Here is a 27,049-nt window from a genome sequence, read left to right on the forward strand (position 1 = left end):
TTAATGGTTTGTTTTAAAACCAGAGAATGATGATCACATGATTATGGCTGGAAGTGATTTTGTCATATAGCAGACAGAGTGTCAAAAATGACATGCTTCTTGTCGCAACTCAGCTAGTCCACCATCCCCTGCTTGTGTTTATTTACCTTCTCGGTACCTCACTCCAGGCAGGGAGCCAGGGTCATCATGGGGTACTCTTCACTTGTTTTTCTTCTCAGGGATTCTAGGTCTTGCTCTCTGTTCCATCTCTGAAAGCCAATAAAAAAAATTTTTTTTTTCATTGTTTATAGTGGAAGAGCTAGTCTGGCACCCTCCAAGTTGGATTTAATTATTTGGTTATATTCCTGTTTCCTGGACTAGCCCATGGGTTCCATAAGTGTCGGAGCCATATGGTATTAGAGTTTTCCAGAAAAACAGAACAGGATGCATATGTAAGGGGAGAGAGATTTATTTTAAGGAATTGGCTCATGCAACTGTGGGGCTGGCAAGTCCAAAGTCCATAGGGCAGGCTGCTGGTTGGAGACTCAACCAAGGTTTCTTTGTTGCATCCTTGAAGAAGGACTGCTTCTTGAGGAAACCTCACTCTTTGCTCTTAAGGCCTTTAACTGATTGGATGAGGCCCACCCACATTATGGAGGGCAATCTGCCTTACTCAAAGTCTACTGGTTTATAGATTAATCCCATCTACAAATTTTCTTGTCAGCAACATGTAGACTGGTGTTTGACCAAACAACTGGGCATCGTTGCCTAGCCAAGTGGACACACAAAATTAGTCACCACACAAATTTTATTTATTTTTACACCCCTAGGTCCTAGGGTGGTATAGAGGAATTAAGAGCTGAGAAATAAGAAGCTGGAGTTTGGGTATAAGGAAATAATATTGGAAATAAGGCTGGAAGATTGCAGTATCTTTGAGAGACTTATGTGAAGGAGTTAACTGTATTATGTGGGCAGAGTGGGAGTCTTCTCACAGTTTTTATGAGGGAAATACATGATGTTGCCTGTCTTGAAGGCAGTGTGGAGACTGAGGTTTAGTGTGCAGAATTGTTATGGTAGCTAGGGGGAGAGAATGGCAAGGACCTGAAAAATGCAATGTCCTGGGGATGCAAAGATCAGCACAGCAGTAGTGGGACCAGTCGGAATGAGCAGAGAGCCCACAGAGAGAGTGTAAAGAGAAAGGAGAGAGGCACATAATTAATATTTTGTTGGAGAATTCCACATTTACATTTCCTTTGGTTTCTTTGTGTCCTTAATGCCAGGACTTCCCAAACACTTTGGAGAAAGCTTTAGAAAGATGTTAATAAAACTAAAAAACAGGCCAACGTGATTCTTTGTGAAAAAAGAAATTGATTCCAACAACTCCACATTTATACCTATAATCCCATACTTTAAACTGTTAAGGTTTCTCTGTGGCCTATTCCTGTCTTTAGTCATAGGATTTTGTATAGTTATAATAATGCTGTATATATCATTTCATGTTCTCCTCTAAGGAAGTTTGTATCCATATGACCTTCACATATATTATATTTAATAACAGAAAAGCTTCATGGTAAATTGGCGACTCATCATTTACAGAGCTGTATTCCTTCCGGCAAACATAGGGATTTCCTACTGGGTTTTTGCCATTATAAAAGGTGGCGGTATCCATGGCTTCCTACCTAAAGCATTTTCAATATCTTTATTGCAATATAATTGACACACAATAAACTACGCATATTTAAAGTGTGCAGTTTAATTTTTGACACGTATTCACTCATGAAATATCACCATAGTCAAGATCATGAAGATGGCCATCACTATCACAAGTTTCCTTGTATCCCTTTACAGTTATTCCCATCTCCCTGCTCCCCCTTCATAGGCAAACACCAAAATATCCATTTTCTAGGATATTATATAAATGGAACCACACAGTATGCACTCGACTTTTGTCTAGCTTCTTTGACACAGCGTAATTATGTGGGATTTATCCATTTTATAGTATGTATCAGCGGTTTGTTCCCTTTTAATTACTGAGTAGCATTCCACTATGTCAACATACCACAGTTTATTGATCTATAATGGACATTTAGATTGTTTTGGTTTTTGACTGTTACAGACAAAGCTGCTGTGAACATCTGGGCACAAGTCTTTGAATGGGTATGAGCTTTCTTTTCCCTTGGCTAAATACCTAGGAATAGAATGGCTGGATTTTATGGTAGGTGTATGTTGAACTTTCTTTTCTTTTCTTTTCTTTATTTTTATTTATATTTTATTACTTGTTTATTTTAATCAAAGTATAGTTAGCATACAGTATTATATTAGTTTCAGGTGTACAACATAATGATTCAACAATTCTGTACATTACTCGGGACAATAAGTGTAGTCACCATCTGTCACCAGACAACACTGTTGCAATCTTATTGACTATCTTTCCTATGCTGTGCTTTTCATCTCCGTGACTTATTTATTTTAGAACTGGATATTTGTACCTTTTGATCCCCTTTGTCTATTTCACCCATCCCCAGCACCCACCTCCCCTTTGGGAACCACTAGTTCTCTGTATTTAAAAGTCTGTTTGTCTCTCTTTTTTTATTTGTTTGTCTTGTTTCTCAAATTCCACATACGAGTGAAATCATATGGTATTTGTCTTTCTCTGATTGACTTATTTCACTTATCATTATATGCTCTAGGTCTCTATCCATGTTGGCACAAATGGCAAGATCTCATTCTTTTTCATGGCTGAGTAATATTCCAGTATGTATACGTGTATGTGTGTGTGTGTGTGTGTGTGTGTGTGTGCACATACATATAGTATCCATTCATCTTTTTTATCCATTCATCTATTGATGGACACTTGGGCTCCTTCCATATCTTGGCTATTGTAAATAATGCTGCAATAAACATAGGGGTGCATATATCTTCTCAAATTAGTGTTTTCATTTTCTATGGGTAATAACTAGTAGTGGAATTACTGGACCATATGGTATTTCTATTCCTTTAAAAAAATTTTTTTTAATGTTTATTTATTTTTGAGAGAGAGACAGACAGACAGACAGAGAGTGAGCAGGGGAAGAGCAGAGAGACAGAGAGGGAAACACACAATCTGACGCAGGCTCCAGGCTCTGAGCTGTTAGCAGAGAGCCCAGCGCGGGGCTCAAACTCATGAACTGTGAGATCATGACCTGAGCCGAAGTTGGACGCTTAACCGACTGAGCCACCCAGGGATCGCTGGTATTTCTATTCTTAATGTTTTGAGAAACCTCCAGACTATTTTCCATAGTGGTTACACCAGTTTGCATTCTCACCAACAGTGCATGAGGTTTTTTTTTTTTTTTTCCCATCCACATCTTTATAAACTCTTGTTATTTCTTGTGGTTTTGATTTTAGCCATTCTGACAGATGTGACGTGCTATCTCACTGTGCTTTTGATTTTCGTTTTTCTGATTAATGATGTTGAGCGTCTTTTCACGTGTCTTTGGCTATTTGTGTGTCTTTGTTGGAAGAAAGTCTATTCAGGTCCTCTGCCCAATTATTTGTTTTTGGGTGTGGGTATAGAAGTTCTTCATAAAGTGGGTATTAACCCCTTGTCAGACACATCATTTGCAAATATTTTCTCCAGTTCAGAAGGTTGCCTTTTCATTTTGTTGATGACTTCCTTTGCTGTGCAAAAGCTTTTAATTTTGATGCAGTCCCACTAGTTTCTTTTTGCCTTTGTTTTGAGGAGACATCTAGAAAAATGTTTCTACAGCTGATGTCCAAGAAATGACTGCCTGTTTTTTTGTCTAGGAGTTTTATGGCTTCAGGTCTCACATGTGGGTCTTTAATCCATTTGTATGTTGAATTTTTTAAGAAACTGCTAAGCTTCTGTAAAGTGTTTTCAGTCCCACCAGCAGTGAGTGAGACTTGGAGTTGCCCTACCTCTTCATGCGCAATTGCTCTTTGTAAATGTAGCCATTTTTAGAGGTTTGCAGTGTTTGCCTCATTATGGTTTCCACTCATATTTTCCTAATGACTAATGATTTTGAAAATCTTTTCACGTGCTTATCTTCCATCCATGTATCTTCTTCAGTGAAGTGTCGTCTCAAGTCTTTTGCCCATTTATTACTGGGTGGTTTGCTTTCTCATTATTGCATTTGGAGAAATCTTTATATATTACTTCATCAGGTACAAGCTTTGCAAAGATTTTCTTCTAGTCTGTGGCTTATCTTTTCACTCTCTTCACAGTATTTTTTGAAGAGCCGAAGTTTTTTAAGTGTGTTTTTCTTTGGATACACAGAAACAGGATTTTCGGAAACAGGCTTAAAGGGTCAGAGAGTATCATCTTTTGTGTGTGCGTGATTGTGGTTACCTCCAGTTGGACTGCCTTTGGAAGAGTTTGAAACACTGTTCTTGGGTAACAGCAATGTGTTCCTTGGGGTCCCGCCAACTCCGGACTTTATCACTTGTCTTTGTGTCTGCTATTTCTGTGAGTGTAAAGTGTTACATTACAGTTTCATTTCACTCTCGTGGCAAGTTGGCAAGTTGAACATTGACTTAAATTTAGTATATTTAAATGTTTTTTCTTTTGTACTTTTGGCCATTTATCATTGGGAATGTTGACTCCTTTTTAGAAATTTGTAAGAGCTTTTTATATAATTTAGATGTCAAAATTGATATACAATGTTTATCACAAAATAGTTCCATATCAATATTTACCTTTTCTCTTAGTTTCATCCCCTACTCCAGCTACCACTTATTTGCAACTTCTCTTGTTTTTTAAACAGTAAATCCAAGTGGCCACTTAGATTTTCTGTTTTATTCTAAATTTGGGAAATTGTATGTGAAATTTTTCTTCACTATAATTTTATTAGGGCTTTATAATTTTGTTTCGTGCAAAGTAAGGGTTTAAGTTTATATTTCTTAATATTATTAAGGAATAACTTAAGCAGCTCTCCTTTTCTGCTGCGCTCAGATCGCCCTGTATTAAATTCTCATATAACTTAGGTGCTTTTTCAAAAGTCTCCACTTGGTTCCCTGGTTTCTTTTTATTTATTTACTTATTTTGTTATTTTATTTTTGACAGAGAGAGAGAGAGAACAAGCAGGGGAGGGTCAGAGAGAGACAGGGAGACACAGAATCCAAAGCAGCAGGCTCCAGGCTCTGAGCTGTCAGCACAGAGCCTGATGCCGGACTTTGAACTCCCAAACGGTGAGATCATGACCTGAGCCGAGGTCAGATGCTTGACCGACTCAGCCACCCAGGCACCCTGGTTCCCTTGTTTCTGAAGTCAGCAGTATACACCGATGTGGGTTGCTTTATGACACAATCCGGTATTTGCTAACACAAGTCCCGTCTCCACCCCTGCACTTATTGTCAAAATCAATCTCTGATAAGGTTTTTAATTCTTATGTAACAAATTGCCCTCTTGTTATTGGGGAAAATGTATCAAATATATGAATTAACTTGAACTGTTGCCATGTTGACAATATTCTTATTTATTTTTCTTCTACAAGATATTTGTAGTTTTATTTATGTTGGGCCGATATAGCCCACCTTAGGTTAGTTATGAAGTAAGTACTCAATAAACGTGTGTTAAGTACAGATATATTTTGTCCTTGTTATAAGGGAAACAGATTTTTGAAGCAGAAATTTAATAGTTGTTTTTGCTAAAAAGGAATGCTACTTGTTATTTTGGAACGGGTTTTATGTGATAAGTATTCTTGAATTCTTTTTTTTCTGAAATTTTTAGTAGATTTCTTTCAGTTTCCTGTGTTTGTATAATCATGACTTTGGCAATTAGCCATGTTTCTTTCTTTTCAATTTTTCTTGCTTGTTTTTCCTCCCTTATCACCCTGACATGACCCTCTAACAGTTTATTAAGTAACCTGTCTGATAAAGAGTATCTTTGTTTTGACTTTGCTTTTCGGAAACATGCCGCTAATATCTGTACCTCCATTAAGAGCAACAATGGCCTTTGATTTTAAAGTTTTTGTTTTGCTTAGTTTTCAGAAATTAAGAATCAAGAATGTACATTATATTTTATAAAATTCCCTTTTAAGCCTTCTGATATACAAATACAGTTGGCCCTATAACAACATGGGGGTTTCAGCTCCCTTGCAGCTAAAAATCTGGGTATAATTTTTCACTCCCTAAAACTTAAACCGTGACAGCATACTGTTGACCAGAAGCCTGACCTCTAACATAAACAGTCGATGAACACTTGTTTTGTATGTTATATGTATCATGTTCTGTATCCTTACAATAAAGTAACCTAAAAAAAAGAAAATGTCATTAAGAAAATCAGAAAGGGGGTGCCTGGGTGGCTCAGTTGGTTAAACACCCGACTTTGGCTCAGATCATGATCTCAGGGTTTGTGAGTTCGAGCCCTGTATCCAGCTCTGTGCTGACAGCTCAGAGCCTGGAGCCTGCTTTGGATTGTGTCTCCCTTTCTCTCTGCTCCTCCCCTGCTCATGCTCTGTCTCTCTCCTTCAAAAATAAATAAACATTCCAAAAAAAAAAAAAAAAAAGAAAAAGAAAAGAAAATCAGAAGGAAGAGAAAATATATTTACAGTAAAGTATCTCTGTTTATTGAAAACAATCTGTGTGCAGTCAGGTCAGGCTGGGCCAGGGGCAGCCATGGGCCTGACCTAGGGGGATGGTGATGTTCTGCAGCCTGGTGGCTTTGGTTCAGAAAAGGTAACAGTACAGCTGCCTCACCTGCCTGGGGGTGTGCCACCGGCCTGTCACCATCAGCAGCTGTGTCCACACACGAGTGCCTCCCTGGCCACCAGGAGGTGCTTGGCAGAGGGGCCCCCACGGGGAGGGATCTATGCCTCCCTGGAGGGGCCCAAGGCTCACAGCCACCCAAGTGCACCTGGGAAGCCCAGCACGCAGAGGACTCTGGGGGTGGGGACCCCTGGGGCCTGAAGCTCCCTGCGCAGCACTGTGCCTGCCCTCTGTGCTTTCCTCTGCTTCAGCCCAGACCCCTGGTCTTGGGACCCCCGGCAGGCTACTACTGATGGCCTCTGTGAACTTCCCCAGATCCTCAGAGGGCAGTAAGGGAGACCTCAGTACCTGTCACTTTCAAGTGGATTCCATGGAGACTGGGGCAGGCAATCATAAACGAACACCTTGTGGCTTTAGCCCTTTTTGAAAAATCTGCATATAAATAGACCTTCCCTGTTCAAACCCCTGTTGTTCCAGGGTCAACTGCAGCAAAGTACGCTAGGGGTGAATGGAGTGAATTAACCGTATCATAAAAAGAACAAGTCTTTTTTGGGTCACAAAAGTTTCATCATTTGCTGTGAATTTTCCCAAATTTTCTTTTTGCGGAGACATTAATTAGCATTTGTCTTGTTGCTACAGCTCCTACAGACTTCGTATTCTCCCCTTGCCCCAGCAGCACCTCCAGTCTGCTCATTTGACTTTTCCTCGTGATTCTCATTGACTTTTATTTTTTCATTTAGGTGCTCTACCAGTTCAGGCAAAACCCTACTTTTCGGGACGTTCCAGGGTAGTTATTCCCCTTGAATGGTGGATTTGCTCACCGTTGCTCAAAACTCCAGTCTACAGCTATCTGTGTAGTATTAATTAAAAACGATTTCATAATGAAATTCCTCTAATTTTGATAGCAGTGCTTCTGCTAAACTCAAGTTTTGCTAAAGGGCTCTTTTCTTAAGCACAACCCGGCATCTGCGGGAGAAAAACATAATTAAGAACTTGAATGGAAAATTTTCAAATGTACACTTACTCCATAATTTTTAAGCACTAATATTTTGAAATGTTTTCGTGTTTTCTTTTCTCACCCCAAAATTATTGGAATGATGTCCGTGCTATTATTCTGCAAGGATTGGGGGAGCACCCTGGATGGGAGGAGGATCAGGGCATTCCAGGTCCATATCTTATGCAGCCTGCAATTCTGCATGGCTGTGAAAAGCTATGGAGCGATTGCACAACAAAGTGGTCCTGATCCAGAGTTTACCCCACATCCCCACGTAATCCGAGAACGAGTTGGAAGTGAGGAGTCCTGAGATCTTAGTCCTAGTACTACATGCAGCCTGTACATAGTTTGAGCTGGTTGTGTTCTGCAACTTGGCTTTTCTTTCAGTGTCAAATGGGACCTAGGTGGATTTTTGACAAAGGTCTTCTTTACCTCCGAAAGCCCAGAATTATTATTAGCTGGGTGTAGAACCCTGCTATCCATAAAGAGACAGGGTTTTCTATCCTGATTTTGTTGCCAACTGAGCAGGTAACTTTAGGAAAGCTGTTTTATGCTTCTGAGCCTTAATTTTCTCATCTGTAAAATGAAAAAAGTAGGTTGGGTAATTTCTAAAGTTCCTTAAAGGGAAAGAATGACTAATGCCATTGCTCAGGCCAGAAGGTCGGAATTTGGAAGCATGGCAGGCAGGTTAGAGAGGCCTTTCCTCCCTTGTTCCAGAGTATGTGAGACTCACGAATGGCAGGCCCTTAAGCCCTCAAGACAGAGCACTTCAGGAGGGTGGGAGTGGGGGGCAGGGAATCAATGGAGATGAAAAGTTCCCATCTGGGGGCATTTGTTCCGTCCAGTGCTCCGAGATTGTAACACCAAGCACCAAGTGGAGTTATTTTACCCCTGTGGTTCAATTCTAACTAAGAAAAGGCTTTTGTTTTGTTTTCTCTTCCCCTGGGAGCCGTGTTCAGTAAAACTTCCATACGGGGATATATTTATTATTAAGGAGTGTCAAGTGATCCGAATAGTCAGACCATGCAGTCACAGAAAGAAAACTATGGCGGAGGAATGTGCACCCAGACGGCAGCACCCTGGACCCGCGTTGCCCGCTGCACGTTCGAACACGCTCATTCCTTTAAAAGTTCTGTCCATAACGTCTTTCCTTTCATTCCTTTCTTATAAACTCACATTATGTAAGCCTTCGGAGTGCTAAATGTTTTTCCTTTGTTGGCCATCACTCTCTGGATGATTTTATCAAACATGAATTTTTCCCTTAGCTATTGATTGCATGCAGGGGGGAGCTGGCAGGGTAGACAAGAGGTGGCTGTGTGTGCTCTGAGGGCTCAAGCATTCTGGTGTGTGTGCGTGTGTGTGTGTGTGTGTGTGTGTGTGTGTGTGTGTACGTGCTTGTGTTTGGGCGCGTGGGCACGCGTATTGGGAGAGAGATGGTTACAGAAGTAACAACTGCTGCTCGTAGACTACTTTGGAAATAGGGAACGGTACGAAAAAGAAAATACAAACCAACCACATTCCTACCAAACCAAAGATAATCAGTGTTAATATTTTGCTATTTATTATTTCCTGTTGCTCTCCAGGATTTTGTTGTTAAAATAAATGCGAGTTTTGTTTTAGTTTTTACCTCTTTGCTTTGTGATCATGTTGCTATTTTCACTTTTTAAATACCTCTACAATGAGTGTGTTTGTACTTTTGTTATTACCTTAGGAGAGGCTCCTGGATGTGGGGATCCCATATTAGGGAGTATGAACTTATTTTGTCATTTTTACAACTCTTGATTCTTCTTACCATTTTGCCTAATTAGCAAAGTTTCCTGATTAACAAATGACAGTCTCTCCAGCAGCATGTGCGTCCCTAGCCATGTTCTGAGCAATGACCCAATGTTACCTCCTTTTCACATCTTTGCAAGTCTAACAGGTGACAATAGTATCTCATTTTTTGTTCTATTTCATTGATTGCTTATAACATTGAACATTTTCACGCTTTCCATCTCTACTCTTTCTTCTATTCGTGTCATTTGCCCATTTCTTCTTCTTTTTTTTTTTAAGGTTTATTTTTTTGAGAGAGAGACAGAGTGTGAGCCAGGGAGGGGCAGACAGAGAGGGAGACACAGACTCTGAAGCAGGCTCCAGGCTCTGAGCTGTCACAGCAGAGCCCGATGCAGGGCTCGAACTTACGAACTGTGAGATCATGACCTGAACTGCAGTCGGATGCTTAACCGACTGAGCCCCCCATTTTTCTTCTATGAGAGTATGTACCTGTCTCCATTTTTTATCACAACTATTTTTCCAGTTTTTCCTTATTTTTTATAATTTTTTGAAGTACAGACGTTTTAGGTTTTCATATATTTAAATCTGTGATCTTTTCTTTCACAGTTTCTTCCATTTACTTTTATCCTAAGAATGTTTTCCTCATCTTGAGACCAGGTTAATATTCACTTCCATTTTCGTGGTTGGTTTGAATCTGTGGTTTGAATTTTAAGACTCTCTGGAACTTTCATGTATTTAGAATTCATTTTAGTATATATCATGGAGTGATGATCTAAATCATCTTGTTGCCAAAGAGCCAGTTTTTCCATTATCATTTTTTAAACCATCCCTATTTGTCTCCAGTGCCTTCATTATCATATTCTGTACTGAGTTTTTTTTTACATACGGGGGGACCTCTCCAGGCTGTGATCCGTTGTATCCCCTGGTGCCCTTACGCCAAAGACACACTTTTTCTCCCCAGTTGCTATAATATGTTCTCAGACTTAGTATTTCTTGTTTTCAAATCATTCTCAGCTCTTCCTCCCTGTTTATTTTCCAGATGAATGGTAGAGTCATTTTCGTGGAGTTCCAAAAACCTCCCTTTGGGGTTTTGATGAAAATTGCATTCAACCTATAAATTAATTGGGAAGAATCTGGCACCTTTACAACATTTTGCCTTCCCAACCAGGAATACACATATGGCACGTCCCCCCACATTTTCAAATATCCTTTTCTACGGCTCAGTGGAATTTTGCGGTGTTCTTTATACAAATTCAACACATTTCTTTTTACGGTATTTCCAGATTATTTTATATTTGGGGTACTTTTTAAAAAACAGAATCTTTTCCCCCTTCGGTTTAGATCCACTCTTTTTTTTTTTTTTAAATTTTTTTTTCAACGTTTTTTATTTATTTTTGGGACAGAGAGAGACAGAGCATGAACGGGGGAGGGGCAGAGAGAGAGAGGGAGACACAGAATCAGAAACAGGCTCCAAGCCATCAGCCCAGAGCCTGATGCGGGGCTCGAACTCACAGACCGCGAGATCGTGACCTGGCTGAAGTCGGACGCTTAACCGACTGCGCCACCCAGGCGCCCCCAGATCCACTCTTTTTAATATCACTTTTCCCCGGTGATTGCCAAGTACTGACAGTAATCTAAGTGAAAAGCATATTTGTTTCTTTCCAAGCTTATACACTCAGAGATTTAGAACCGGAACCAACCGTAAATATAGTTGCGTATATGATAAAAGTGAGGTCATGAGAGGTAAATTGATTTATTTAAAGATCATACAGCTTGTGAGGTGAGTGGCTAAACAGGCGAATGCTTCCAAATGTTCGTATTCTCCGTGTCAGGGACGTGTAAAGCTTAAATATCCAAAACCAAACTCACTGTCCTCCCCCTTGTGGTCATCTCCTGTGGCTGCTGTCACAATTCACCACAGACTTAGTGACTTAAAACAGCACACACGTATCGCCTTTTAGTTCTGGAAGTCAGAAATGCAAAGCGACCCCGCTGGCCTAAAATCAAGGGGTCAGCGGTGCTGCCTCACTTCTGGAGGCTCTAGGGGCAAATTCTCTTCCTCGCCCTTCTGGAGCTTCTGGAGGCTGCCTGCATTCCGTGGCTCGTGGCACCTTCCTCCATTTTCATAGGCGATGTCTTCACATCTCCCAAGTTCTCTCTGACTCTTCCTGAGTCTCCTACTTCCCTCTTCCACTTTTAAGGGCCCTCGAGATTACATTGGATGCACCTGGATAATCTGGGATAATCTCCCCCATTTTAAGGTCAGCAACCCTAATCCCACCAGCAGCCCCAGTCTTCCTTTGCCATGTGGCATCACCACACGTTCTGGGGATTAGGACGTGGACGTCTTTGGGAGGGCCATGGTTCTGCCTACCGCAGCAAGGAGGAACTTTCAGAATTTCTACTTAAGCACATTAGCTCTCTCCTCGAAGCTCGCCACGTCTTCCTGTGCTCTTTGGATTATGACCGAAACCCTTACATGGCTTGCGAGCTCCAGAGAAGTCTTATCCCCCTTGCCCCCCAGCCTCATTCGGCTGCACCCTCTTCCTCACTCTGTGCTCTGGCCACAGTCACTCTTTCCATTCCTTGAACATTTCTTGCTCTCTCTTGCCATGAGGCCCTCACATAGGCTATTACATCTGCCTGGAAAGCCCTTCTGCACCTCCCAACTAGCTCTCATCCCTCAGATCTCGGCCCCGTTCGGCTTCCTTAAGATCGAGGCCTTCACCAGGGCGCCTGGGTGGCTCAGTCGGTTGGGCATCCGACTTCAGCTCAGGTCACGATCTTGCGGTCCGTGGGTTCGAGCCCCGCGTCGGGCTCTGGGCTGACGGCTCAGAGCCTGGAGCCTGCTTCGGATTCTGTGTCTCCCTCTCTCTCTGCCCCTCCCCCGTTCATGCTCTGTCTCTCTCTGTCTCAAAAATAAATAAATGTTAAAAAAAAAAAAAAAAAAAAAAAGATCGAGGCCTTGACCTCCCCGCCCGGTCCTGCATCCCACCGTCTAGTAGCACCTTCTCTCTTTCCTTCAGAGCACTTAGCACAGTGGTGATTTTACTTTGCTCAGAATTACTTAATTCTCTCTGGTGGCTAAAAGCTGCAAGGAACTCTGTTTCTTCGTTGCTCACCCATATGTCTTCAGAACCTAATGCCCCTGGTCCCTAGCGGGCTCTCAGTATGTGTCCCATGAATGAGTAAATGAACTCACTAGCCTATTTCTAAGAAAAAGCATTTTTAGTGAATGTGTTCACTGACATATTTATAAAAACAAAAAGACTGGGGCTTTTTCAAAGTCCAACAAATAAGTAAATTATTAAAAATCCATTTGATAAAATCATATATAGCCATTAAAAATGAAAGTGAATGAGGCATCTGGGTGGTTCAGTTGGTTAGGCATTCGACTCAGGTCATGATCTCACGTTCATGGGTTCGAGCCCCTCATTGGGCTCTGCCCTGTATGGAGCCTGATGGGGATTCTGTCTCTCCTTTTCTCTCTGCCCCTCCCCTGCTTGCTGGCTCTCTCTCTCTCTCAGTAAATAAATAAAAACTTAAAAAAAAAAATTTACAAAATGAAAATGAAGCCATAGCATTGGGGGGGGCGGGGGAGGGGAATGTTTATATTGTGTTTAAAATAGAAGGATATTACTCTCTCTGTGACCCTCCCCTGTTCATGCTCTGTCTCTCTCTGTCTCAAAAATAAATAAACGTTAAAAAAAAAAAATTAAAAAAAAAAAATTAAAAGGGGTGCCTGGGTGGCTCAGTCGGTTAAGCGTCCGACTTCAGCTCAGGTCATGATCTCACGGTCCGTGGGTTCGAGCCCCATGTCGGGCTCTGAGCTGACAGCTCAGAGCCTGGAGCCTGTTTCAGATTCTGTGTCTCCCTCTCTCTGTGACCCTCCCCCGTTCATGCTCTGTCTCTCTCTGTCTCAAAAATAAATAAATGTTAAAAAAAAAAAATTTAAAATAGAAGGATATTAAATACTCTTATGCTAATCAGCAGGAGAAGTACCAAAATGATCATAGCAATTGGTTCTAGATCATGGGATGGTGAATATTTCTTTTTTCCTGTGTCCAAACTTTCCCGTTCACGTGTTCAGATATTCAGCACACATTTCTTGCATCCACTGTGGGCCAGGCACTGCGTCAGGTGTAGAGAACACACAGTGAACTAGATGTATGTGGTCTCAGCCCACTGCAAGGTTGCAGCCCACTGCAAGCCCAGTAAGGAGGAAAACTAATAATAATCATCACACAGATGGACTGGTATTCATGGACTGTTGCTGTATTCGAGAAAACATGGGTTCTTTTACCATAGTGTGCACCACAGGCTAAAGAAAATATTTTTATTTGGGGCGTCCATTATCATTACGGCATTAAAAAATTTTTTTTAATGTCTGTTTATTTTTGAGAGAAAGAGACAGAGCATGAGCAGGGGAGGGGCAGAGAGAGAGAGGGAGACGCAGAATCCGCAGCAGGCTCCAGGCTCTGAAGTGTCAGCCCAGAGCCCGATGTGGGGCTCGAACTCACGAACCGTGAGATTGTGACCTGAGCCGAAGCCGGATGCTTAACTGACTGAGCCACCCAGGCACCCCTATGGCATTAAAATTTTTAATTGTGGAGGGTGGGGAATTGTAGGAGAAATAATACCATTTTCTTTAGGCTTTGAAGGGGATACCCTAACTTGTCTCTCCAACTCTTCATCACCGCTTTTCTGTACATTCTAGAAGGAAAACATTGGGAGTCAAGGTGAACTTCTTTTGGTTAACTTAGTTTGACGACGTTAAAAAGATTTGTGCAGGTGGTCATCAGGATGCCACTGATGCCTGCCCAGTTCAGACTCCTTCCCAAGCGTTTGGTGGGTCCTCAGCCCCCACTTCTAGGAAACCGAAAAAGCAGAGTTTTGCCACCATCAATTCTCTCGGTTTCATCTTCTCACACTTACGCACTCAGTGACTGTGCCTCTGTGCTCGAGCATAATGTAAATACTTAATTTGTTTAATAAATATCCTGAAACATCCTCTTTGAGTTGTTACTAGAAGGGCACGAACCTTTTAACTCACTTAGTCAGCGCAGATCAACACTTAATGTCTTTAATGATGATCTAGATCTTTTTTAGTGGCTGAAAATCTCCGTAATCAATGATGTGGCCCTGCCTGGAGGCATGAAAGACTAGATAATGGGCAGAAAATGTCACGCTGGATGGGGCTAGTAATTTGAATCCCTGAAATCAGTATTAGCGTGGCCATTTATAGGAGAGGCCGGTTTCTTCTCAAGGCTAGAAAGAGCCCACCAGCACCCCAGTATCCCTTAGTGATTTACGCATTGCTGAAACCCTCATGATGAGCCAGTTCCTTTGCTCAGCGCTTCTCCCCCATCCACCTACCCAGCAAGGTCAATGCCACGTCAGCTTCTAGTACAGTGGTCACCCACCTCAGAAGTAATTCTCGGTGCTGGGCAGGAGGGGGTATCATGGAATCTATGAGACCTTATTAAGGAGGGTGCATCCTCCTATCTTCCCCCATCCCCGTATCAACCTTGAGAATTTCATTTTCATTTCAGGGATAGAACACAAGTCCTGTTTTCTAGCTGTTACATGAAGAAGCACTCCCAGGTTTCAGTCCTAAAATATCCCCTCTGAACTTACACTTGGAGTCCCTTGGTCTTAGCCTAGGATTTGATTAATTTAGCCATGTGCACATTCTCTGCATCTCATAATATTCTTTTTTTTTTTTTCAACGTTTTTTTTTTTTTTTTTTTTTTATTTTTGGGACAGAGAGAGACAGAGCATGAACGGGGGAGGGGCAGAGAGAGAGGGAGACACAGAATCGGAAACAGGCTCCAGGCTCCGAGCCATCAGCCCAGAGCCTGACGCGGGGCTCGAACTCACGGACCGTGAGATCGTGACCTGGCTGAAGTCGGACGCTTAACCGACTGCGCCACCCAGGCGCCCCACATCTCATAATATTCTAAACACTTGTCATATGCCCTCTGAACCTTCTTTATCTCTTTCGACTGAAATTCTCATATTAAAAGCCCTCGTGGTCATTCCATTTGGCGTGACTTTGTGATTATAGGTAGGCTTTATTAATAGAGAGCTTCTGATAATGTGAGGGAATTGTTTCATTATGAAATGTTATTTATTTTCTATGTTGTTTATTACTGTCCACAGACCCAGAGGTTTCAAATGGTGGGATCATGTTGTAAACGAAGGCATAAGTAATTTATTATAATTATTCTGAACTAAGGCCAGATTTCCTACTGGCTCAGTGATGCACATCAATTGGAAATGGGCTGAGATGTAAAATCTTATTTTCCTAAATGGATTATTTAAAACTAAAGTGTAAACAATTAAAAGCATTAATTTTTATAAATTGTTACATCGTCATTTAATGGAAAAACAAAAACAAAAACCTGACCTGATAGAATTTTAAAACAATGTTTCTTTAAGCTATATAGAGCAAGTCCCTCGGATTTCTGGTGAGGCTCCGCTGACATAGTGTGATTTGGCCATGTCACAGTCCCTAGGGTGACTGTCAGGTCCTGTGCTCTCCTTTGAAATGTGAGTGCTTTTAATTAGATGGGGCAATGGCTAGTGTTTGTTTTTCTGTTATTATATTATTATCATTCTGTTGCCAGAACTCCCAGTCTCATCTAATTGTCAGGGAGGCTGGAGCGTGTGGTTTAGGAAGAGAAGCAAATAAATTTTGTTGAACACGTGGCAGGCTCTGCCACGGAATCAAACTTTACCCATGTCGGAATGGATGACCCGTTATCCCAGCTCCTTGTCTTGCTTCCTCTCACCTTTGGTGAGTTCCTATATGCACGTTCTGGGTGCCGTTCTCGCTCATTGATTGCTGGGCCTTAATCACACTTTTAATTACCGAAGCTCTGTGTTATGTTTTGATACATGTTTATTTCCTAAAAAGTATTCTCAATCTTCTGGTGCATTTACTTTTCCAGATAAACTTGCGGTACAATTTATCAAATTTCCTTTAAAATGAAACAAACAGGGGCGCCTGGGTGGCTCGGTCGGTTAAGCGCCCGACTTCGGCTCAGGTCATGATCTCATGGTCCGCGAGTTCGAGCCCCGCATCAGGCTCTGTACCGACAGTTCAGAGCCTGGAGCCTGCTTCTGATTCTGTGTCTCCCTCTCTCTCTGACCCTCCCCCGTTCATGCTCTGTCTCTCTCTGTCTCTCAAAAATAAATAAACATTAAAAAAATTTAAAAAAAAATAAAATGAAACAAACAAACAACTAAGCAAACAGAAAACCCTTCCTGTCGTGTATCATTAAAAACATGTTCTATTTGAAAACATGACACCATTAGAGAAAATAAGCATTATTTGACATTGGTGTCTTCTGACTCCGAGGAAGTATGCTTTTAAAAAGCAAGCTTCCTAGCACACAGTGGCTAACAATGTTATTAGGGATTTATAAACGGCTCGAATGTTTATAGTTCATATTTCAACTTCAAGTCTGTTTGTTGCATTAGCAAAATGAAGCTCATTAAGCCTTATTCTTTTGGTCCATCTCTCCAAGCCTCTGAACCCACTAATACTCAGCTTTCTTGTCTGGAAGTATGTAATCTTTCCCACATTACACTTGAAAGTTCAGCTCATTCCTAAACCTCCAGTCAAGGATATGAACTTGTTGCTTTCAGAGAGGCCACATCTGTGCACTGAGCCATTACGCCATCTGTTAAAGTGGTCAGAGTTCATTTTATTGCCTCCTTTGTGGAAGGACTTGTACTGTAAAAGCGTGTGTTATTGAAAACATAATTTTCCTCATCATTATGCTTTCTTTCTAGCCGGATCATAACCTGCGAGAAATCTATTGAGCAGAGAGTGAAAAGCTCTTCAGAATAGCTGTTCTTAAGAGATTAAATGATTGCCATCTCTGTCCCATTTCTTTTATCTCATAATCAAGTTCAAGATGATACTAGATATCTCAGCTGAAGTGATTATATATTTGAAATAGAAATGGCTTTATCTCCATTCATATTTCACACTGTTGAAGGCAGGATCATTTTTCCCCCATTTACATTCATATATGTGTATGGTTCTTTACAACTGTCTGCAGGGTTAAAGATTCAGAGTACTTTTTGAAGGCAAAAATAGCTAACAGGAGTTTGGTTGTATTTTTAAATTTTCTATGCACAAAGACACTAAGTTAAAATCCAACTTAGATCCGTCAAAATTTAGAGCTGTATCAAATCTTGGCAAGTCATAGCCCAACCATTCTATTTGACAAGTGAAGAGCTTGGGATTCAGAGCAGCTAAGACACTTGCCCAAGGTCACACAGCCTCCCTGAGATGAAAGCTCACTCCTAGGCCATGTCTGCTGAACCACGCTGCCCCCCGCCCCGACCCCCACCATAGTCAGAGTGAGCCTGTCATACAGACTCTGCTGTGGGGAAAGAATGGAAGAGCTTGTGACCCTAAAGCATAGGAACCAGATTTTTCTTTATAATTACTTCAAAGATGTTCACTTTGGCTTTTGTTCTTTATCCTTAAAGCTGTCTGATCTGTGCTATTTTCTTACATCACCATTTCTCTTCCAGAGATTCAAACTGAGAAAAAAGACCATGTCACTGTTTATTAGCAGCTCTGCTAAAACACTCGACAGGGAAGGAATATGAAACTATTTGCCGGAAGTGAGGCATTGGGCCGTATGTTGATTGCATTTATCCACATGCCCACAAGTAGTCAATAATCAAGCGTACTGAAATTACATTCTTTCCTCCTTTTAAAATATTTCTAGCTTTAAATAAGCCTCCTCATTTTTAAAACCTAGTAAATAGGAAAAAGTGAGTCATTATTTATAGTTAATCACTTTTGCCAGCTGTGACTGCATTTCACATCCATTTTTCTTTTTTGTCTTGGACGGGGGAATCTATCCTGTCGCTCTTTAAGGAAAAAACCATACTGGTCCCACCAATAGCCTCACAGTTAAGGCGCTGCAAACAGGGATTTTTGCTGGATACGGCAAGAAAAGTAACTTCTTTGAATGCAGGATTGTGGAGAATAATCCAGAATCTTGAGATAGCACCTAACAGGAAAATCTGAATTATTTCCGGGTTCGTTTTGAAGTGGAATAATCATTTCAAAAATACTGTCTTTATGAGTGCCTATCCTATGTCTACCCAGTTCCAGATACTGCAAGGTTTAGAAAAGATTTCAGACGAGATCCCTGGCATGTCAGGACACTTTCACTGAAAAGCGTCAGGCGTCCATTTCAGACCATCTTGAACAACCAAGCAACACTACTGGGTCGGGTGACTAAGAATTTTGACCTCAGGCTGCTTCCAGCCTGGTTTGATTAGCCTCCAGCTCGCTCTGCTGTTTTGACTCTTTCACCCCATTCGCAAAGCTGTGTGTAGCCTCATTCGCAAAGCTGATAATTGACATTTACAAGCACGTGCAGAAATTTTTGGATCAATACACCATTGGCTCCCAGAACCAATGGAGATTGCATCGGTGCGGTAGAAAAAGGACTATGGTCGTACCAAGCCTCGCCTCTGCATCCCAGGAAGGGCTTCTCCTTCGCCCACAAACAAAACTCCTAGGCTTCATTATGGTTGAGCCAACTCTTTACCAGTCCATAGTGGCCAGGGGAGAGATGTCATGTCCCAATTGGCCAGTCAATCCTTGAACCCAATCGCTGTGGTTAGGATGGTAGGATTATTAGTGATTGGCTGTAGATCCCACTTCTGGAACTTGGGATGGGAAACCATCCCCCCCAAATCATATAGCTGCTGAGCAGCACAGAGGGTGTAGGATGGATGCTGGGGAAGGATCTAACAGCATCCACTGTTGTCTTTCATCTAGAAAGCCGAGCCTGGTCCTAATGAGGCCAAAGTCTTGCCTGGCTTGTGTCATTCTCTGTTCCTGACGTGATCTGGCCATCCTTTTATCCTTCACAGTTCATCCTACGTGGCCAATTCTACCACCTACGACTCATGGCCGGTCCATAGCTGTACCTCTGTATCCAAAAGGCCCTCTCTTCTACTTACGAATATATTGTCTCATGCTGAAGGAACAACTAATTGTTGACAGACTAAGTATCATTAAATAAGCCATGTATATTAGAGAATGCCTCTCCTGTCATTTTCTGGTGACCCCTGACATGGCAGTTGTCTGGAGCTTAAAACTTCAGAGCTCTTCTTAAAGGCAGTATTTCATTGGCTCTAAAAAATTTTCCAAGTAGAGGAACCCACTGATCTATTTCAAGTAGTGAGGTCCCTCTTACCTGAATGAGACCCTTAACATGGCATGTTATTGCTGATGACGATCCAGGTGCCCCACGGGAACTTCACCTCTCGAAATAAACTTTCTACTATGTCTCAGCCTGGGATCTTACTGAAAGCGGACCTTGCAATGAGGAATCACATTCAGTTTGTTTGTTTGGAAGATGGCCGCAGGGAGCACGAGCAGAACAGAGAATGAAGGCCAAAGCCCCTACAAAGGGTCTGTTAACCGTGTGTTAACAAAGAGTTCGTCCCTTCTGGAAGCAACTAGAGCTCAATCCCACGAGAACCTCCAGTGAGCCAAGACTACGACCTCAGAGCAGGCTGCCTGCCTGAGGGACAGGAGCGAGCTGATATCCACTGACGCCTGTTCCCTCACTGGGCAAGGGTCGTCCCGTGGGGTGTGTTACCTCCTTAGTTTTTCATCCTTCCAGATTGCATGTATGTGAGGACCACACCCAGTGTTAGCAGTCCCAGGAAGACAGTGAGAGATACTCGGTGTGGGGTGTCCTGAGGGGAGGCCCTCCAGCCATGGCTGTGCTAAATGATGGGGGGCGAGAACACGAGGTGGGCACGTGGGGAGTCAACCTCACACTGCACAGCCAAAGTCACGCAGGCGCCTAGAAAAGACCAGAAATCATCTACATATCTTTTTTTTTTTTTATCTCTCCTGCGTGTCTGAATGGCTTTTCTTAACACATGTCTTTAAAAAGGTAAAATTAATAAACACATTACCAACTGGATTGCCATAGAGCCCTGCAGGACTCTCATCAACAAAGAGGCAAGCACGCCCGTGGAAAGAACCAGCGGGTTCCTCAGAAGAGAAGGCTGCTTGCGGGAGAAGCTGTCATCATCACATCTTCAATTGGCGGGTCCTCTCATCCCCAGCAGGGGCTTCTTGCTTGGAGGGTAATTTTTATTCTCACTGTTCAGTCAGGATGACAGCTTTGTCCCTAATGTGATGGCAGTTTTGACTTTAGTTTAAATTATTCCATAAAGAATCAAAGAGAGAGAGATTCTCTCTCCTTTTTCCCCACCCCAAAAATTCCACTAAGAAAACTTTTCTAATTTAAATCTTTGCCTCCACATTAAATTTCTCATTCATGTTTCAGGTGAATCAAATACACCGTCAACTTTCAAAACCCTGTGTGACTATCACAGTGACTCAAAATAATTGCTGTCTGTCAGTGTGTTTGCTGGGAACACAGATATGCCTGTCACTGGCTCTGTTATCATACCACGAGCTTGCCTCTCAAGTGCGGTCTTCTCTGGGCTCAATTCAGAACCTTAGCGTCGGCAAGCAGAGTGTTGAGGCAATTATCTGCATAATCCATCCAAGGAACATGTGTGCCTCAGCTGCCCCTGAAATCACCTGTTTTTTAAAAAAAAAAAAAGTCTTTAAAGCAATTATTTTAGTAAGTATAGATTTAGCTGTAATGTTCCAAAGAATCGTCTCCAACTTTGGTTCCTCTAGCTTAGTGCTTTTCAACCAGGGATAATTTTGTCCCTCAAGGGACACTTGGCAATATTTGGAGATGTTTTGGGCTGTCAAAGCTGGGGAGCGAGGAGAGAGTGTGCTACTGACATCTCAGGGGTAGAAACCAGGGATGCTGCTAAAATTCCTGATCCCTGCAGTGCACGGGACAGCCCCCACAATAGAGAATTATCCGGCCCAAACCCTGCCCTAGCTGGTGAGGCTTTATGCATTGTAAAAGACGGCCATCTTTTTAGAAAATTGGGACTAAAAGAAAATATTCCTTCGGTTGAAAAATATCAATAATATTAAGGAATATTTTAAGACAAAGTAACCCGTAAGAGAAGTTTCCACTTAACATTTCACATTCAAGTTCTGCCCAAATGAGTTACATGTTTCTCAGATTGCAATTATAATACATTCTAGTTCGTATTCTTGTTGGCACTTAAAAATATCACTTTTATAGTCTATCATTTTATTTTATTATTTTTTTTAATGTTTATTTATTTTTGAGACAGAGAGAGACAGAGAGAGACAGAGCATGAACGGGGGGGTGGGGTCAAGAGAGAGGGAGACACAGAATCTGAAGCCGGCTCCAGGCTCCGAGCTGTCAGCACAGAGCCCGACACGGGGCTCGAACCCACAAACCGCGAGATCATGACCTGAGCCGAAGTCGGACGCTTAACCGACTGTGCCACCCAGACACTCCATTCCTCATTTTTAATTTTTAAAAATCACGTATGTAATCTTTTTTAAGTAACTTGGGCAAAAGCACGTACTCCAATCTGAAATCTGGCTTTGGAGACCTGGCCAGGCGGCACTCTTAAATTATTTTACAAAAACTTGTTTTCCAAGAAATTACTGCTTTGAAGACATCACAAGAAATGGTTATCACGTAAATATTTTTGTACAAGAAGCGTTTACTACTTGTGAAAAACACTCTACATATTTTTAAAATTAGAAAAAACCCTATGTTTCTCTTCAGAATGTATTAAAGCAACACTATGTCCTACCTTAGTAAAAGATTCACAGTATGAAACCCTGGCTCCTTGCAAGGCAGGGACGTTGGAGTCCACACAGCGTCACAAAAAGGAGAGAACAGAATCTTGCTTAACCAATCAGGACAAAAGAGACAAATGTTAAAGCTCATGCTGATGAAAGTAATTATAACCACTTATGAGTCAGAAAATGTTTATAGTTTAACAGAAAACTGCCAGAACCTAGCTAAATGGACAGAGTCTGGTCTTGCCTGAAATTCTCAAGATAGCCCAGTACCCGCCTGGGTGTTTCTGTGCTTCACAGTTCAAATAGCGTCGTCTGGAAGCCCCAGTCTACACCCTGCGGGATTTTAAAGCACTTCCCACGCTTTTGTACAGCTCCTGGAAGGCCTATGACTCTGCGCTCTCATTTCTCTGCAGTTAATTCGGTTGATGCATCTGACCATTCCCCACTTACTTTTCTTGCTTGCTTCTGCACCTGCTCAGGTGGAACTCATCTGCTAACTCGGTCTTCAGCCTCTAGGTCCACACAGACCCCCACCCCACCCCAAACAGCATCCCTACTAGAGTGCGAGCCTGTCGAACCCCTTGCTGACGATAGGGGAGGTTATACCAAGTGATACGGACGCCTTTGAAGCACACGGTACACGAAGCGGTTGATTAAAGGGCTTCTGATCGCTGCATCAGTGCAGGCTTTCTCATGGGCCATTTCCCTTCACATAGCATCCCAGCCTCCCGCTTCTCGGCAGCCCCTTCTTCGCTCTCTCTCTTTTATCTGGCTTGTCATGCCCTTCCACCCCGAGGGGCCTCAGTTGTTCGTGCTGAGTTACACAGAACAGCTCAGCTCTCCTGAGTCTCTGCTCCACAAGTCAGTCCCTTTTGCATTTCAGAAACAAGCCAGCCGGAAGGCCTTTCATTTAGCTGGACCGACGTTTCTGGAAAGCCGTTATTGTTGTTAACAGCATTTATTTTTCCCCTCGTACATCCGCAGGAGCCTTATTAATTCCTTTGAAAAGCCAGTTCTGAGATAGAAGCTTATATACTCATCTGCATCCGTGTCCTCGTGTCTGGTGAAGAGCTACCACGTAGCTGGATTCAAGTGCCCGGGCTTCAGCTCTCGGGCAGGGTAGACTCAGACGTGGCAGGTGTCCGCCTCAGTTTCCAATGTCTTGCTCTATATCTATCTCTGTATTGTTCAGCCCGACACCCAAGGGACTCCTTCCATCCGTGTTCTGCTCTGCAGTCTCATTTTCCAAAATTCGTCTCTCACTTGGTCTCTCTTGTACCTAGCCTGTGTTCACAAAATGCGATTGGGCGTGGAGACCATAGCTGACTCTCGCTTACGGGTCCCCGAGGGGTGGTTCCTGGGGGCCTTCTGCGGTGTGTATTCTTTCTCTGGCTAGTTTCCAGACTCCATAAAAACAGCGATGAGGTGCTCTCTTTCTCTGACCCCCCCCCCCGCCCCAGCCCCCTCCCGGGAGGTAGTAGATATTCCATAATGTTGTCGACTCTCGCTCCAGATTCGTTGGTTCCACAAATTCTTCCACTCTGCAGACATTTGTTGTCTCCCCTGGGCCGAGAGGTGGGGACACGGCCAGAAACCAAAGAAAGTTCTCCCCGTCCCTGAGTTCATTTCGAGTTGGTGGGGGATTTTAGCGCGACATGTTGTGCTGCTGACGAAGAGACGGCACCCTCGCCTCTCAGAACTAGAGGGAACTGTTGAGGGTGAATGCGGTGAACGGAAATGGTGCAACTTGGTACCTAATGACGTCTCCTCATCTCAGTGCACACTACTTCTACCCACCAGCCATATCTGCCCTTCTGTCACGCCGTGATTCAAGTGTGGGTGCTGTGAAACCTTCCCTCTTCAGAGTAATTCCGCCTGCAATGAAAAACAGTATGTTTTAGCTTTTCAAATTATAGCTCTGCAATGTGAATTTCCTCTTCCCTCTCCTTGAGACAGCCAGCCCTCTCTTATATTATATTATATTATATTATATTATATTTACATATGTATATATATATGTGTGTGTGTGTGTGTGTGTATAAGTATATGAGGAGGAGGAAAAGCCAGAAGATAGAAAGTATTGTACCATGTCTCATTACAAATATAAACATAACATTCCTCCATTCATTACGTGAATAAAATGCCACCACAGACCTTGTGAGTAAACATTTCCATTTTAACACTTCTTGGTTACACTGTGTCCATTTTCTGCTGGGAAGCTTTGGCAAACACAGCGAGGAAAATAAGTTAATGTAATCACAATGAAGGTTGTTCACTGAGAAAAATCAGTTAAAGGGATTCCCTTTTCTGCAAGCATTCAGCATCTGGGTAAGTGAATAAACACATTTTCTCGGAAGCAGTTTATCCTAAACATTACTTTTCTAGGTCGTCCTCTTAACTCACCCTCCGAGATTTATAGTGCAGCCATACCAGTTCAGAGTGGAAAGAAAAAAGGCCAGTTATCTAATCCAATTCCTTGGGGGAAATACTTAGGCAATATTAAGAAATCTTCAATGATCTAATTTAATAAAAGTGATGGTTGCTATTCCATAGTCAGCCACATGTGATACTGATTATTTCTAATCCCTTAGAAGAGAGCTGACATTCTGCTTTTGGTCCTGTATAGCGTGAAATCATCATGTGTATTTTACCAAAAGGAGTCGCAAGAATAATGGCGTCCACAGTCTGTAGTCATTTTATACTAACACACTGCAATGTGGTTCTGCCCTGGGGCAGAGAAGTAGGGATTTTCTCTACTTCAAAAGAATGAAAAATTATCATCACTATCCAGAACCATTATAGACTTCAGAGACTTTGGCATGAAATATTCAGAAAGTTTATTTTAGAATTCAATATTTTAAAAGCCTGCTTTAAAACTATTACAGTGATTAGTGGCTCTGTTACTTGGGCCAGTCTTTTCTGTAAAACGCCCTCTGTCCTGGTGGATGTCAACAAAACGGAGTTTGCATCAACTACAAATGCTCCGCATAAGGAATGTAATGCCTTGTTTATTTTTTTTTTAATTTTTTTTTTTAACGTTTATTTATTTTTGGGACAGAGAGAGACAGAGCATGAACGGGGGAGGGGCAGAGAGAGGGAGACACAGAATCAGAAGCATGTAATGCCTTGTTTTCGAATGCCGTCCCCCCTGCCCCCAACCAGGAGCTGTGACCACTACTCATCAGGTATCCTCTCAAACATACTTCTTAAATAAACGTTACTTGTCCCGGTAATGGTCGAAATGTGTCGCTAATGCCGTGCGATGTGAGTTCTCTTACCCTGTGGTGTGGGCGCTATTTCTGTCCCTGTTGAGGGAGCAATGGTCCTGTCTCAGCAGTACTAGGGACACACAGCTGAGGCCACCCACACTCTCAGCCAACCAGCCAGAAGCTCACATCTTCACGGCTTCTCATGGTCAGTCAGCAAAGCTTCCTAGGTGTTTGTGCGGATTTAACAGAACTTCCCAGGCCACAAGTGAAGCCAGTGAAAACATCGGCAGCTAGAGTTAGCCACGTGAAATTGCAACACAACCACTTTTCTCTGGAATATTCTATGTAAGTAGAGAGGCAACGTGCAATAGAGTGTATAGAGAGCCTTGGTTTGGGAATGTAATGGTCTTTTTTTTTTTTCTTAATGTTTGTTTATTTTTGAGAGAGAGACAGAGACAGAGCACAAGTGGGGGAGGGCAGAGAGAGAGGGAGTCACAGAATCCAAAGCAGACTCCAGGCTCCGAGCTGTCGGCATAGAGCCTGATGCAGGGCTTGAACCCACAAACCATGAGATCATGACCTGAGCCCAAGGTGAACGCCTAACCAACTGAGCCTCCCAGGAGCCCCTGGAAATGCACCCGTCTTGATCTGAGGTCCCCGTCTGCTACTTGAGTAGCAGTGTGGTCTTGTGAAACTGGTGTACCGCTCTCAGCTCAGTGTTTCTGTCTGTAAAGTGGACCCATCTGCATCATGCAGACATTCAATGAGACGAGGAGCGTAAAGGCAGTACAGTGCAGGTATCAATCACTCCCATTATCGCCGCTTGTTCCCAAAACGTTTTTCTTCTCTCTCGTTGGTTTATTCCACATTTCTGTTGTGTAATGCATATGTATTTATTGACACATCACAGAAAAAACATGCAGGATGACTAGAAGAAGAACATCATTTCTGCTTTTCTTTAAAAACCTGTGCATTTGGCTTCATTCCTTTAAATGTATGATATATTATTTTCGTTGGTTTTAATCAATACCTTTTCCTTTCCGTCCCACCTTAGGTATATCGATGTAGGAAAAAAACAAATAGGCATCACCTTTTGCCTTCAAGTAGGGGTCTCTCCCAAATAGACATGCAAAGAAATAAAGATTCTGGAGTGCTCTTGATGCGTAAGCTTGACAAAAATAACTTGTAAATAGCTAAATATCTTTGCATTTCATTTTCCAGGGAAGTAGATCAAGACTCAGACGATCTTGTGAGCTTTAAAGACTTTGAATATGCCATGAACTATGGACGAAATGAAGCCTAACTATGGTGAACTGCGTTTGGCAACTTCTGGGGAGACAAAGAGATTGTAATGTGTATTTCCATGTCAGGCTCCACCCCTCTGCTCTGCTAATGATGTAATAATAAGGTTGCGTGCTTGTGATTAAACTCTTGGTCGTGGTTTGCAGATGCTGATACTACTTGGTTTTTTGTTTTGCTTTGTTTTTTTAATGTTTTTATTTATTTTTGAGAGAGAGAGAGCGTGAGTAGGGGAGGGGCAGAGAGAGAGAGAGGCACAGGATCTGAAGGAGGCTCCAGGCTCTGAGCTGTCAGCACGGAGCCTGACTTGGGGCTCGAACCTACGAACGGTGAGATCATGACCTGAGCCGAAGTTGGATGCTTAACCGACTG

The 27,049-nt window shown here is 42.4% G+C and overlaps 1 protein-coding gene across 5 annotated transcripts in view; it reads left to right on the forward strand.

Moving 5' to 3' along the window:
- The window catches only part of EFCAB11 (EF-hand calcium binding domain 11), a 159,200-nt gene extending 132,375 nt beyond the window's left edge, over window positions 1–26,825 (forward strand). For 2 of the 5 annotated variants that reach the window (XR_007453623.1, XM_049612341.1), the window contains exon 7: window positions 26,600–26,765. Coding sequence is in view for 2 of the 5 variants with exons in the window: in XM_049612338.1 (XP_049468295.1) it covers window positions 26,600–26,681 (82 nt within the window). In the remaining 3 variants the exon portion in view is untranslated. Of the gene's footprint in view, window positions 1–2,095; window positions 2,195–26,599 lie in introns of all 5 variants that reach the window. The other 3 variants (XM_049612339.1, XM_049612338.1, XR_007453622.1) reach the window with 2 other exon arrangements.
- The last annotated feature ends 224 nt before the right edge of the window (window positions 26,826–27,049 follow it).

Source organism: Panthera uncia (genome assembly GCF_023721935.1).
Source record: "Panthera uncia isolate 11264 chromosome B3 unlocalized genomic scaffold, Puncia_PCG_1.0 HiC_scaffold_1, whole genome shotgun sequence".
Classification (NCBI taxonomy): domain Eukaryota; kingdom Metazoa; phylum Chordata; class Mammalia; order Carnivora; family Felidae; genus Panthera; species Panthera uncia.